Here is a 16,263-nt window from a genome sequence, read left to right as displayed (position 1 = left end):
TAGGGGAGGGCATTTTTTTATTTTGGGGGGCTTTGTTATTTTATTAGGGGGCTTAGAGTAGGTGTAATTAGTTTAAAATTGTTGTAATATTTTTCTTATGTTTGTAAATATTTTTTTATTTTTTGTAACTTAGTTCTTTTTAATTTTTTGTACTTTAGTTAGTTTATTTCATTGTAGTTATTTGTAGGTATTGTATTTAATTAATTTATTGATAGTGTAGTGTTAGGTTTAATTGTAGGTAATTGTAGGTATTTTATTTAATATATTTATTGATAGTGTAGTGTTAGGTTTAATTGTAACTTAGGTTAGGATTTATTTTACAGGTAATTTTGTAATTATTTTAACTAGGTAGCTATTAAATAGTTCTTAACTATTTAATAGCTATTGTACCTGGTTAAAATAAATACAAAGTTACCTGTAAAATAAATATAAATCCTAAAATAGCTATAATATAATTATAATTTATATTGTAGCTATATTAGGATTTATTTTACAGGTAAGTATTTAGCTTTAAATAGGAATAATTTATTTAATAAGAGTTAATTAATTTCGTTAGATTTAAATTATATTTAACATAGGGGGGTGTTAGTGTTAGGGTTAGACTTAGCTTTAGGGGTTAATACATTTATTAGAATAGTGGTGAGCTCCGGTCGGCAGATTAGGGGTTAATGTTTGAAGTTAGGTGTCGGCGATGTTAGGGAGGGCAGATTAGGGGTTAATACTATTTATTATAGGGTTAGTGAGGCGGATTAGGGGTTAATAACTTTATTATAATAGCGGTGCGGTCCGGTCGGCAGATTAGGCGTTAATAAGTGTAGGCAGGTGGAGGCAACATTGAGGGCGGCAGATTAGGGGTTAATAAATATAATATAGGGGTCGGCGGTATTAGGGGCAGCAGATTAGGGGTACATAGCTATAATGTAGGTGGCGGCGCTGTGCGGTCGGCAGATTAGGGGTTAATTATTGTAGGTAGCTGGCGGCGACGTTGTGGGGGGCAGGTTAGGGGTTAATAAATATAATACAGGGGTCGGCGGTGTTAGGGGCAGCAGATTAGGGGTACATAAGTATAACGTAGGTGGCGGTCGGCAGATTAGGGGTTAAAAAATTTAATCGAGTGGCGGCGATGTGGGGGGACCTCGGTTTAGGGGTACATAGGTAGTTTATGGGTGTTAGTGTACTTTAGAGCACAGTAGTTAAGAGCTTATGAACCGGCGTTAGCCCAGAAAGCTCTTAACTACTGACTTTTTTCTGCGGCTGGAGTTTTGTCGTTAGATTTCTAATGCTCACTTCAGACACGACTCTAAATACCGGAGTTAGAAAGATCCCATTGAAAAGATAGGATACGCAAATGACGTAAGGGGATCTGCGGTATGGAAAAGTCGCGGCTGAAAAGTGAGCGTTAGACCCTTTTTTGAGTGACTCCAAATACCGGCGGTAGCCTAAAACCAGCGTTAGGAGCCTCTAACGCTGGTTTTCACGGCTACCGCCAAACTCCAATTCTAGGCCTCCAAATCTAGGCCATAATTTGCATGTCTAAAAGAAACGTTTGCAATCTGAATCCATCCTGAAAAGTGTTAATAATCTGAATTCCATGTAAATAGGCATGCTGGATATACTGGGCAAGTATGCCTAATGATTCTAATTGTTCACTTTTTATATTGTGTAATTTTAAAAAAAATAATTCCCCCTCATTATTTGGAAAAATTACTTTTCCCGTATTGGTGAGGTTTTCATCTAAAAACAGGATAGACAGGCTGGGAAATAATTTTCCTGTAGAAGAATGTGGCTGCAACTAGTCTCATCTATCTTATATGGGGTTTTTATATTTATCACACTATAAATTGTGAAACCGAATCCAACCGTCCAAAGTTGTATAACTCGTGTGTATAGATTGCATTTTTCAAAAATCCTCTGTAAGGATCACAATTTCAAAAACCCTCTCTCACTGTACAGACCGTGATTTCCAAACCTCTCTCTCCCTGTGCAGGAAGGGTTTTCTATTTGCCTCATTTCTTTAACTGTAAGAAGATACAAAACTCTAGATCACGTCAAAGCAATTGCCGAGAGAAAAACAATTCCTAAAAATGAGAATATTCTTCTTTACAGTTCTGAAAATGCGATTATGAAAAAAAAATAAAGATTGTAATATAGGGTTTACTAAACACAATTTCTGTTTTTTTTGCAGTTTAAGAATAAATGTTAGATAGAATGATGCTTTCAAAGAAAAGATTAGTCTAGAGAATAACATGTAGATGTGTTTTTTATAGTTTCATTAGTGGTTAAAATATTTACAAAATAAGTGTAAAGTTTTAGTGTCTATAAAACAATGGGAGCTGCCATGTTGTAATTTAGGTTACGTTCTCTGCTGGCCAATTAGGGGCAGTTATTAATAGGACATTAGAGTGTGCAGCCAATGGCTTTGTGGAATATAACAGTGTTCTGCACTTCTAACAGGAACTGAAAAGCTCACAATTTCATAATGGAATTACAGGAAAAAGGGGACAAAATAAATAATTAAAAGATATTGTAGTGTTTTTTTATATGTACAATTTATTATTTTATATAACCATCTCAAAGTGTTTAAAGCCCCTTTAACACCTACCAAGTTTTTCACCAGCTGGTAAAACATGATGCAAAAGTATGTAAACTGGGTGTAAAACTGTAGACAATCCAAGATTTTGAGAACCAAAATTATTTGCACTTTAGAATTCCTGATTATTGACAACAATATAAACACTGCCTATCTGTTTAAGTCCTGCAAGAGGGTTTAACCATTAAACACACTGTTGAAGTTAGCTCTAAAGCATCTATGCACTGTTGGCAGATCTTGTGAGTCAATGACAAGAGACATATGTGTGTAGCAACCAATCACCTGAGGATATGTGGATATGCTTTTCAACAAAGGATACCAAGAGATAAAACAACATTTGAAAAGATTAGTGAATTTAAAAGTGTTTTAAACGTACAAGATCTATCCAAATCAAGAACGTTTATTTTTTACTTTTCTATGCCTTTAAGCATTTTAATTGTGCACCTTTATATCCCTTTAATCAAGTAAATTGTAGAACAACTACTTTTTCCGCTGTTATGAGAGAAAAGCTTTTAGGAAAGATTAGAAATATGGATCTAAACAAAAGTACAATATACACATTGGCCTCTATTTATGAAATGTCTTGCGGACCTGATCCGACAGTGCGGATCAGGTCCGCAAGACATCGCTGAATGCGGAGAGCAATACGCTCTCCGCATTTAACATTGCACCAGCAGCTCACAAGAGCTGCTGGTGCAACTCCGCCCCCTGCAGACTCGCGGCCAATCGGCCGCCAGCAGGGGGTGTCAATCAACCCAATCGTACTCGATCGGGTTAATTTCTGCCGATTCCTGTCCGCCTGCTCAGAGCAGGCGGACAGGGTTATGGAGCAGCGGCCTTTGTGACTGCTGCTTAATATCTGCTGTTTCTGGCGAGTCTGAAGACTCGCCAGAAACACAGGCCGTCAAGCTCCTTTCGAAGCTTGATAGATAGGCCTCATTATTTCTAATAAAATTGCAATTTAAAAACAAAACAAAAAAAATTCAAAGGGCAGGTGCATTATTAAGTAAAAAATAAATGTTAAACACTAAGAAGATTGTCGAGCCCGATATTATTTGATTTTAAAACTCTTAACATTGATATTAAACTTGTTTAGATTCTTTTTACTGAATCATAATAATAATAAGAGATGAAACCTAATAAAAATGTACTGTCTATGCTGAATAATTCTGAGGTAACAAAAATAATACATTTTGATCCTCTAAATGGTTTCTACCTATAATGTTTTTTTGTCTGTTTGTTTTTTGAGAGACAAGATAAATATTGGCGAGTGATATCTCTGAGCTAATAATTAATTGGTTTAGTAAGTGACTGTTAGCTGTTAAGAATGTTTAAAGGGACAGTCTACAATAGAATTGTTTTTGTTTTAAAAGATAGATAATCCCTGTATTATCCATTCCCCAGTTTTGCATAACAAACACAGTTATATTAATATACGTTTTACCTCTACGATCACCTTGTATCTAAGCCTCTTCTGGCAGCCCCCTGATCACATGACTTTTTATTTATTATCTGTTGACTTGCATTTAGAACTGTGTTGTGCTGACTTAAATAACTCCTCCGGTGTGTGCACAATGTTATCTATATGGCCCACATGAACTAGCAGTCTCCTGTTGTGAAAAGCAAATAACAAAGCATGTAATAAGATGCTGTCTATAGTGGCTTAGAAACAGGCAGAAATTTAGAGGTTTGAATGTTATAAAGTATATTAATATAACAATGTTGGTTGTGCAAAGCTGGAGAATGGGTAGTAAAGGCGTTATCTATATTTTTAAACAGTAACAATTTTAGTGTAGACTGCCCCTTTAATGAAATCCTATGTAGTCTTTGAAGTTGATCCCTGAGAGCAAAGAGCAGTATATATATATATATATATATATATATATATATATATATATATATATATATATATATATATATATATATATATATACACACAGTATATATATGTATGTTTCAACATCCTAACTGAAGGTCTTAATATTTGTATTACGTTTGCAGGTAGCTAGTTGTATTACTTACTTTGTGCTGTGGGGATGCAGCTGTGAAGCAGAGATAAGCAGAAGATGGCTGAGATATGTAGGTTCCATGCATTGGACTTGGGGATCTTCCTCATTTCATAAAGCATTTTATTATGTCAGCAGCAGAAACTGAAGGTTATCTTTAAAAACAAAGCACCTTATTAATTATAGATATTAAACATTTAAGACACCATTTACCTTGGAGTTTCCAAAAACAGCTCACTGTGCATAGATTAATGGACTGAAACTAGAGAAACTGTCTGATGAGCAATATTTTCCTGGTTTTGTTTTAACAATTATATATTTGGTACAAGAAGCACAGTTTTTGATTCATATAGAAAATTTGCTGCATTCTCTTTTTTTTTTATTGAAGAAGCAGCAATGCATTCCTGGAAGCTTGCTGAACACATAGGGCAAGATTACAAGTGGCGCATTATGATATTTTAGCGCACAATGTGGTCTTTTCGCAAATCAATTTTCATTGCGCAGCTATTCGCCTTTTACGCAACAATCCTTTCCGTGCTCGAAGAGCTGTAGTTAACAATTTTGCGCAACATAAATTTTTTTACGAACCACTTAAAAAATACATTACAAAGTACAGTTACACTCATATTAACACTGTCTAATAACAATTATTTAAAAAAAAATATTGCACCGAGTTCTCGGGTGTTACAAAAAAAGCCGACGCAGGGATTTTACCTTTACTTACATACACAGAGAAACATGGATTTATATGTAGACATATATTTAACTATGGAGATAAAGAAAATATTTCACATTACAATCTTATGCACATTAAAAAAGAGATATTCGCATATAGATCTAGAGATATATAGATATATATATATATATTCATATACATATCTCTTTTAAATAGATATATCAGTCCAAAAATGGACACATATATAGAGAAAAATGTATTTACAAATAAATAGAACACATTCCGTTGCGAAAACATTTTCACAATGTGAAATATTCGAATTTTCATGTACACTTTTCAAGGAGAATACGTCAAGGGCTTTGTGCAACATATTTTTGTGTTTTTTTTTTTCTATTTGTCTTCTGCATTGACTTCTATGGGGAATACGTGAACGTGCACGCAATTTGGTTGTTTAGATTATGCGGCTTAACGCACACGCAAAATAAGTTATTTTGCAACTTGTAATAGCTTCGCAACTCCAAATGCGAAAAAGCCGAAATGTGCGCTGTGTTTTTCCAACTGATTTGTAATCTTGCCCATATAACAATAACATGAGGCATATGTGCAGCCACCAATAAGCTGCCCTTGAGCCTACCTAGGTATCTTTTTTTAACAATGGATACCAAGAGAACTTGGAAACTTGTTTAAAATCACATGCTCTATCTGAATCAGGAAAGAAACAATTTGGGTTTCATGTTCATTTAAGCCTTACTGTTTTATCATTCTAATAATATCACAATATTATTGCATTACAATTGATTCCAAATGTTAAAGTTAAAAGAATCAGTTATTTTAATCTAACACTTACATATTTGTTTTTGTTTTTATTGTTCTGGATTATATCTATTTTCAAATGTATTATTCATGTTGCTTTACAAATGAGAAATATAATGTTATATATGTATTGTAGCATATGTTTTAAAGATATTTAAATATGCTAAAAATTGTACAAATGTTAAATTAATTTTTTACACCATAAAAAATAAACTTTTAAAACAGTAAGAGTAATACAGCAGTCAATAATGCATGCAGCTTACCTGCTGAAATATAGCATGACATGAAAAGAAACAATCTACAGTCCTCGTGAAGTCTAAACCCAAATCCCCAATAACTTAGGAGCTTTCCTAAGTATAAAGTTTGTGTATACATTTAACTGGATTATCAGTTAATTATTATCTTCTGCAAATATTATCAGAAGAGGATCTATGGGAGGCTCTTAACTGGGGTTGACCAGTTAACTTGTAATTTAAAAATGTGTTCTCATGGGGTAAGACAAGAGAGGTCATCATGGCTATTATATAATTACACATACACAGAAAGAATAAGGATATCATTTCTATTGCAGTTGCACAATAAAAGTAGCTGCAGTCTCTGGATTCTTTTTTTGCTGATCTATATCAAATGTCACAGTACAAAGAAATGACCCAGTTAACAAAGCAACACCTCTAGCATATTCACCTGAAGGGACTATAAAGTGCAGGTTGCGAGGAGGGTAGCGGCCATCTTTGTCTTGCCAACTATCAGCTTCCAAGACTACATCGCCTGAGCTAGTTAGTGTGGATGTAATTAAACTTAGGTCCACACGGCAATATTTGGAGTGTGCCTACACAGAAACTATTTTTAGTTTCAGTGAGCGCAGTGTCTGCGCCGTGTAGTCACACTTCAAATAGCCCCCCCCCTGCAGTAAAATGCAGATGAGCTGCGATGTCAGTGATGTGGGTGGTGACATCACTCTCCCATTGACTTCTGTGACCTAAGATGGTGGTGACCAATGGGTGAGGGAGGGAAGAGAGCTATTTGGGATAGATCAGGTAGGGATCAAGGAGTGGGAGGTGTCAGGTGGGAGGGTAATCTCTAAACTACAGCTAAAATTATCCCTACAAGCTACCTGATTAACCCCTTCTCTGCCAGGAATTATTAAAGTGTGGTGCGCAGCTACAATTAGCAGTCTTCTAATAACCAAAAACCAATGGCAAAGCCATGTATGTCTTCTTTTTCTCAACAAAGGGGATCCCCTAGAAGCTTTCACAATCATTTGTGTCTTGAAATTCAAAGTTATTGAAAAAGTTAACATTTTTTTTTAAATATGATCGCATTTGGCTGTTATATAGTGGCATGAAATATACCAAAAACTGGCCTAGATCAATACCTTGGGTTGTCTACTTAAATAAAAACAATATATATATAGTACTGTTTAAATAGAGGGATAGGAAAAAAAAGCTTAAAATTCTTTAGTATTTTGGGACATTAAACCCACATTTTTTTATTTCATCAGTCAGACGAGAATACATTTTTTTTTTTAAAAAATTCCGATTTGCTTTGATTATTACATTTTCTTTGTTTTTTTATCCTTTTTTGAAAAGCAGGATGTAAGCTCAGAAGAGTGCAAGTGTCTGCAGCAGCACTATATGACAGCAGTTTTGCAACAATGTTATACATTAGCAGTTTCCTGTCATGTAGAGCTTCAGGCATGTGCACGCTACCTACCTAGGTATCCCTTCAACAAAGAATAACATGAGAACAAAGCAAATTTGCTAATAGAAGTAAATTGGAAACTTTTAAAATAATTTTTCTATATATTGAAAAAAAAAATTGGGTTTAATGTTCCTTTAAATATTTAAATTTGTTTATATATGTAATATTTAGTGTTGCCCTAGGCATAGGACTAGATGAAATTTTGGAGATATGTGCTGAATTATATTTTTATATATTTTTATGTATATAGGAACATATCTCCAATTAGTCCTATACCTGGGCCAGCAATAAATATTACAAATAGCAACACATTTAAAAAGTAAAACACTTGCATTGTTTGAAAACTTTAATATTGCAATGGAAAAGGGGCTTCAAAAACCTTATTTTTCCTCTTTTACACCTAGTTGAGCGTGCCGAAATCTTAGACACTTTATCGACAGCTTCTGACAGTGTTTTACTTGTTTGCGCGTTCAGTGGAAACCTGGTGTAATTTAGTGCTTTTTGGCTTTTATTATTTTTTATGGGATGCGTAATTTTTTATGGCAGCCAGACCGCCAGTAATGACTGAAATATGCACCATCAGAAACTGTCAATAAGCGTAATAGCTTCTGAGAGCATTTTTTTCATTTTGTAACCTCACAAAAAACCAATTGCAGCTCAATGGAAACGAGCCCGTAGTAGCTAATTAGTAAAACAATATTGCTCCTTTCCCCTTTCCTGCACTATTTTTGCAACAAGCTGCACTAATAAATGAATAAATCGGGGGTTTCCGGTGGGAGGAGCTGTGCAGTGTGAACACGCTGTGTCGGCGCTGAGAGCCGAAGTTTGATCAGCTCCATACTACTCTCTTCTGGCGTCTTATCTCCCGTTGTTGGTGCGGATAGCACCCTAGGGAGCCGGGCAAGTACTATTCAAGCCCAGACGGGAAACCCACAAAAGACTCAATTTCGGCTTCTTTGTCAAAGCCGCAACTTCGCTACTCTGTCAAGAACTGGCAACCTGAGTATTGTGCTTAGTGATTTGTACCTGCTTTTTGTCCATCGTTGTGTGTACAACATGTATCTACTATAATAAGACACTTTATTCTACTCAAGCCACAGACCAGTATTCTTGAAAGAATGATAGCTGGCAGTGAAAACAGATTACCTGTACGGGATAAACCCTGAGGATCAGTCGTGCCCGCTGTGGGGTAGCAATACCCCCTAGGACACCAAAGACACCTACAGAACGCTAACTTCTCTGGGAGCATTGAAAGTAACTTGAGCAAAGGTATCAGTGTCCAGTGTTCAGGGACATAACAGTTGAAGATTCTCGGCCAATCGGTAAGCGGCCCATTGTGCGAGCCTTTCCACCCACCCAATAGGAAGCGGAGGCGTGCCAGGAAGCAGACGACACCCATCATTTCCATTCGGAGCTCACGCAGGCTTGTTAAACTACCCAGAAATTGTGTTGCTTGAAGAGGGGAGCAGATTGCTGATTGGAAACAATAAGGAGAGCCCCAGAGTACTCCCTGAGGACTGAGTGAACAATCTGGGCGATATACACGTGAGTGACAAACGCCTGCTGCAATCTAATTGCTGGAATCTTTGTTTGTGTGCATATTATTCTGTGGTGGGTGGAGGCCTAGTAATACATTGCCACAGTATATGAGGATTTCCCTGTGTTTAAATACTGCTAAGACTATTTACTAGAACTACTTAAAAAGGGGAAGAAAGGAGTAACTGCATATATCTTCATTCCTGAAACAATACGCTGGATGCTATCGAGAAAGCCAGAGTTTACAACCTGTGCTCAAAAACTCCTTATGGACGCTACTTTACAACAAAAAAAAAAAAGGAGTAATTTATCTATTTGTAACCGTTGTGATCTCCTATTAACCCTTTTCTCTTCTCTTTTTTTATTTGTCCATAATTATAATATTGGTATCATAATATAATAGTATTTGTACTTAAAGTGTATGGTATAAGTACTTTATAGTGCCTTGAAGAAATAAGGGCTAGGAATTGGGAGCTATTAGTTTATTACTGGATCCAGGCACTCTTTATTTTTGCAGAGTTCTCTTTTATTTTCGATTGTAAATCTAGGTGTTACAAGGTTTAGATTAACTTAATAGTTAACCCATTCAAGTGGTCTATACATATATAATGTTAATGGATTTTGAGTCATTTATTTAAGAAGATCTTGATAATTTAATATCCCTTTGACACTTCTCATATTTCTTATTTAATTACGCAGAATTTGGTTGATAACTGGTTACCACGATAAAGAAAGGGAAAAGCTTTCTTTATTTAGCATAACTTAGCTTTTTCTGTCCTAGAGATCACAGGCCCTATTCACCTCTGTTTGATTCCCTTTTTTTTTTTAACACAGGTGGAGTGTTACAGAGAACACTCAATTAAAATACACACGAGACACATAGCCATAGGCTAGTGCTAAAGCACATACACAATCAAGAAGATAGGGAGAGGAGGGCTGTTACTATATACACATATTTATTTTGTTTTTTTCTAACACGTATCCGGGTTGTTTTTTCGCATGTTTACTTCACAGGCTACTGCCTGGCATTTTTTACGGACTAGGCAAGGTTTTCTTTTCTTTACTCACATTTTTGGATGGAAAAATGTATCACGCAGGGGAAATCCAATTCTCCCATAATGCCTGTGAAAACGAAAGACAAAAAAAGTAAAATTATTGATACCAGTTTAGATAGCACAATGGAGACCAGCAGGTCCCCATTTGATTCAAAAGCTCTTATAACTAAAATATCAGAAGTATTTTCACCACAATTTGAAGATATTAAAAAAGACTTGGGTTCAATTGCTACCGAAATAGGCTCACTATCTGCTGAGGTAAGACAGTTCTCAGCCCGATTAACAGAAGCAGAGACCAGGATCTCTGATATAGAAGATCAGACGCATGTTCAGGCTGACACCCTACGAAAACAAGAATCCAAAATCAAAAATATGCAGTTACGCCTGGAGGATCTTGAGGATCGCTCCAGGCGTAATAATATTAGACTAGTAGGACTCCCAGAACAGTCAGAATTTGAGGACTTAATAAAATTTACATCCACTACATTACCCCTCTCTCTTGGTATGCCATCCCACTTGTTGCCACTCACAATTGAGCATGCGCATAGATTGGGTCCCAAGAAGTCTTCTCTGGATGGAGTTGCAAAAAATAGAGTCTGTCTATTCAAACTTCTTAAATTTCAAGATAAAGTTGATCTATTAAAACTATTTAAAAAATCTGAGCCCCCAGTATTTGGAGGCAGCAGGATATTATTATTTCAGGATTTCTCCTTTGAAACTTCATCCAAGAGAAGACAGATGGCCCCTCACTGTACACAATTAATAAATAAAGGGCTAAAGGCTCGTATGGTGTATCCTGCCAGAATTATAGTTGAGGATCATTCTGGTACCAGACATGTATTTGATGATGTTACAGAAATTAAAAAATATATTGAGAGCAGCTAATTGCAGGGAATTTCATTAGCCAGTGTCTACGGTTTCTTTTTTAATATTGCTGAAAACTAATTATTTAATGCGATACAAGGATAGCGAAGTTGTTATTTTGTTTTATAGTATTCTAGGGTTGAGTTATGTGGTTTTTTTTTTTTTTTTCTCTCTTATTCCCCTTATCTCTTTTCTCTCCACCGCTTCCCTTCTGCCTCATGCCGCGCCCTCAGCTCGCCCCAAATGAATTGCTCTCTCATAAATTAGCTATCGAATTTCAAGTTAGATCGTGGTAGGAACTAAAGTATTATCTTGGAATATAGGAGGAATATCCTCTCCAATTAAACGCAAACTGGTCATTAAGACCCTAGCAAGATATAATCCAGATGTTGTTCTCCTTCAGTAGACACACCTTAATGAACATGAAGCAGCTAAATTGAAGATAAAATGGGTAGGGGAAGTAGTTTCTACGACTGGTCCATCTAGAAAATGTGGGGTTGCTATTCTCTTCCATAAAGAACTGGAATATAAGATTGAGAAGGTAGAAATAGACCCAGCTGCAAGATATATACTTATCCATGTTTTTATAAAAAACATTAAATTTATATTTTGTAATATATATGCTCCAAATCAGTTTTCTAGAGAATTTTGGGAGAAAATAAAAATTAAATTATTTCCTTTTATTACAGAAAATTTAATCTTAGGGGGTGATTTCAATGCCACTTTGTGTCCCGTGCTAGACAGATTGTCTAATAAAAATAGATCAGTATATGTAAAAAATGCAAAATACTTATCACAATTTTGTGCCAGGTTAAAATTAGTAGATGTTTGGTGTCTAAAAAATCCAGATAAACAATCATTTTCCTGTGAGTCCAAAGCACATGGCACCTTTTCGAGAATTTATTTATTTTTAATTACGGAGAATCTATCTATTCAGAAATTGGAGGCAGGAATTGGAGATATTATTATCTCAGATCATGCTATTATTTCTTTGACTTTTTTTACTAGGTTAAAACAACGGACCCAAACACCCAGTTTTTACTTTCCTCGATATTTGTACACTAATCCGAAATTTGTTAATTTTCTGAGATCACGGTGGCAGCAATATAATGCCGATAATGTGAGTTATTCTAATAAACCGGAAATTTTCTGGGAAGCTTTTAAAGCAGTAATGCGGGCAGAAATACAAACATATCTCAGTATAGCAAAAAAAAAGAGTAAAGCATGGGAAATTCAAAGTATGAATAAAGTTAAGAATTCATATAGTAAATATTGCCTAAACCATACTTCGGCAAATTGGAAAAGATATCAAGATAATAGGAAGGAAAGAGATTTATTTTTAAAACAAAAACTTTTAGAAGAAGAAGCAAAAATTAATCTCCAATTTAAAGGAACCCACGGATCCTCTGCTAAATATTTGGCTAGACTCATTAAGGTTAGAAAAAAGAAAAATCTTATCTCTGTAATTCAAACTGATAAGGGAAGATACACGGAGACTAATGGAATCATGGAGGCTTTTTTTGATTACTATCAACAGCTATACTCTGGAGTTAAGATATATAATGTTAATCAAGATCTTTTCTGGTCCATGATAAAGACACCTCAATTTAGTAGCGAGGATTTAATTTTAATCAATGCTCCAATATCTATCGATGAAATAAAAAAAGCCATAGACCACTTGAAAATGAATAAAGCTCCTGGACCAGACGGGTTCCCTGCAGAGTTCTATAAATGTATTGGCGAGGTCTTTCTGCCCACTTTAGAAAACCTATTTAATTACTATTATAGGTCGAATAATATGATTTCTAGCTACTTTTCTGCTGCTAATATTTCTCTCATCTTGAAGAAAGGTAAAAATCCCGAAGATTTGGCCTCTTACAGGCCAATCTCGGTTCTGAATACAGACTATAAGATCTTAATGGCCATTATTGCCTCAAGACTTTCTGTTAGTCTAGCTAAAATTATCCATCCTGACCAGACTGGATTTATGGTGGCTAGAAATCCAGTAAAAAATACTTGAAAATTGATTCATTTCTTAGATTATGCTTGGAATGTGGATAGGGAGAAGAAGAAGCCTTCATGGCAAGAGACTGCTATACTCTCTTTGGACGCGGTTAAAGCCTTTGACTCGATTGTGTGGGAACATCTCTTTAGAGCGATGGATCAATTCGGCTTAAAAGGGGAATTTGTCAAGTTTATTGTTAGATTATATCATAATCCAATCTCCTTCTTGCTTATCAATGGCTTCTTATCTCCTAAAATAATACTACAGAGAGGCACCAGGCAAGGGTGCCCTTTATCTCCTCTACTTTTCAATATAGCGCTGGAACCGCTTGTGATCCGATTTAGAGATGTATTGGAGGGAGTCCCATTCGGCGCATACCGTCTTAAAACATTGCTTTATGCAGATGACGTGTTGGTTTTTCTTACCAATATCCAGCAGTCTATCCCCATGATCATACACGTGTTAGAAATTTTCAGTTCCTTCTCAGGCTATAAGATTAACCTAGAAAAGAGCGAATTAATGTGTATAAATAACCCTCTGATAGCAGGCATTGATATCCCATTTAAAATGGTTGATGTTATTAAATATTTAGGCTTAATTTTACATAAAAATCCTAAATTTTGGTATAAGGCTAATTTTGAGCCTTTGTTTCAAAAAATTGGATCTGACTTACATCTATGGGCCGCCTTTCCATTGTCTATCACAGCTAGAGTAAATCTGATAAAATCAATCATTTTTCCACGTTTATTATACCCTCTTCAGAATCTGCCTTTATTTATATTAAATACGGATTTAAAGCTTTTTAACACCCTAATCTCCAAATTTATTTGGAATAATAAAAGGCCTTGCATTGCACTGGCTAGACTAATGCAAAATTACGGATCGGCGACTTTGGCACTTCCCAATCTCAAATTATATAACCTGGCTGTAATGGTTAAAACGGCAATAGATTGGTTAGCTGGAACCGCTTGTGATCCGATTTAGAGATGTATTGGAGGGAGTCCCATTCGGCGCATACCGTCTTAAAACATTGCTTTATGCAGATGACGTGTTGGTTTTTCTTACCAATATCCAGCAGTCTATCCCCATGATCATACACGTGTTAGAAATTTTCAGTTCCTTCTCAGGCTATAAGATTAACCTAGAAAAGAGCGAATTAATGTGTATAAATAACCCTCTGATAGCAGGCATTGATATCCCATTTAAAATGGTTGATGTTATTAAATATTTAGGCTTAATTTTACATAAAAATCCTAAATTTTGGTATAAGGCTAATTTTGAGCCTTTGTTTCAAAAAATTGGATCTGACTTACATCTATGGGCCGCCTTTCCATTGTCTATCACAGCTAGAGTAAATCTGATAAAATCAATCATTTTTCCACGTTTATTATACCCTCTTCAGAATCTGCCTCTATTTATATTAAATACGGATTTAAAGCTTTTTAACACCCTAATCTCCAAATTTATTTGGAATAATAAAAGGCCTTGCATTGCACTGGCTAGACTAATGCAAAATTACGGATCGGCGACTTTGGCACTTCCCAATCTCAAATTATATAACCTGGCTGTAATGGTTAAAACGGCAATAGATTGGTTAGCTGGTACTAATCTAGTCTCATCAGTAGAAATAGAGAACCATCTGATTACCCCATTTGCGTTAAAGGCTATACTACATATCACTGTCCAGAAATTACAGCAGAATGTTAGCTGTCTCATCACTATCAGAAATATAGTATTGGCCTGGCAGAAGTTTTGTGTAATACTAGATATAGATTATTTGTTCTCTGAATGGCTTCCTATTATAAATAATCCAAATTTCTTGCCAGGTCTCTATCAAAAAGCTTTTAAAGACTGGTCTGATAAAGGTCTATATTATGTAAAACAGTTATTTGATGAGAATGATCAATTTTTAGAAGCGGATACTATCTTTAATAAATATGATTTAGCTAGATCCAATTTATTTGCCTACTTTCAAATTCGTCATTTTGTCTTATCACAAAGTTGGTCTCTTCCTTCTCTTTCTGACTGGACGGATATTAAGCTCCTCATACAAAAATTTGTGGGAGGAAACTCTTCTATATCCTTGATGTATGATATCATGTTGAACAAACAGAGTTTACTATTCAAGGACAACATTTGTAAATCATGGTTCCCGCTAATTCCTTTGATAAATCATGATAAGATTACTCAGAGTTTTGACTCTCTACACAAGTGCAAAGTCCCGATTTCTTGGAATGAATCTCACATGAAGCTGGTTAATAATTTTTATCTTTCCCCGTGGAAAATTTCTAGAATGTTTCCGTCCTTGGTCAATTTATGTCCTCGTTGTTCACATGATAGAGCCGATGTACTCCACATGTTTTGGACATGCCCTATGGTAAGACAACTGTGGCTGAAGATTATCTTCTGGTTTAATAAATTATATAAAATATCATGTGCTTTATCTGCGGAGGATATTATTTTTCTATCCCCTCCACAGGAGGCTCTTAATGTGAATACTATAAATAGCCTAAATACCATTATTCTCACGGTTAGATATTGTATACTCAAAAATTGGAAAGCTAGGCGGATACCGGGATTAGCTATGGTCTTTAGGTCACTACAAGATCAAATTGTTTTCGAATCGTTTCATCTTCATGAAGCATCTGAGAAAAGGATCAAGAAGTTTTTTTGGAAATGGACGCCAGTTATTTTTTCTTATCCACATTCCTTGCAAAAGAGGATTTTGTCGCCTTTTCTTTCCTCACAAACCTTCGCGGAATTAACGCTACTGGATATTTTTCCACATATTTGGATTAATGGTACCATGAGAGAATCTTAGTTGGTGGCGCTTCGGGGGGGCGGGATGGGGACGAGGCGGTGGTAGAGATAGGGATTGGGAGAGAAATACCCCGGTGCATTGACCCTCCCTTTTTCCTTTTTTCCTTTTTTTTTTTTTGTTTGTTTGTCCTGTTTTGTTTTGCTGTTTTGTCTAGTTTTGTCTTGTTTTGTTGCTTTGTCTTATTTTGTTTTTATAT

The 16,263-nt window shown here is 35.5% G+C and overlaps 1 protein-coding gene across 3 annotated transcripts in view; it reads right to left on the bottom strand.

The window, feature by feature from the left end:
• The window catches only part of LOC128653410 (complement receptor type 2), a 102,172-nt gene extending 95,260 nt beyond the window's left edge, over positions 1 to 6,912 (bottom strand). For 2 of the 3 annotated variants that reach the window (XM_053706675.1, XM_053706673.1), the window contains exons 1-2: positions 6,349 to 6,438; positions 4,613 to 4,751 (exon numbers count right to left, since the gene is read on the bottom strand). In XM_053706675.1, the coding sequence (XP_053562650.1) occupies positions 4,613 to 4,718 (106 nt within the window). In that variant the 5' untranslated portion in view covers positions 4,719 to 4,751; positions 6,349 to 6,438. Of the gene's footprint in view, positions 1 to 4,612; positions 4,752 to 6,348; positions 6,439 to 6,769 lie in introns of those variants that run through there. The other variant, XM_053706674.1, reaches the window with a different exon arrangement.
• Between the last annotated feature and the right edge of the window lie 9,351 nt (positions 6,913 to 16,263).

The sequence above is a fragment of the Bombina bombina genome, chromosome 3, assembly GCF_027579735.1.
Source record: "Bombina bombina isolate aBomBom1 chromosome 3, aBomBom1.pri, whole genome shotgun sequence".
Classification (NCBI taxonomy): domain Eukaryota; kingdom Metazoa; phylum Chordata; class Amphibia; order Anura; family Bombinatoridae; genus Bombina; species Bombina bombina.
The sequence above is the reverse complement of the archived record's forward strand: the minus strand, read 5'-3'. Positions and strand labels throughout refer to the sequence as shown.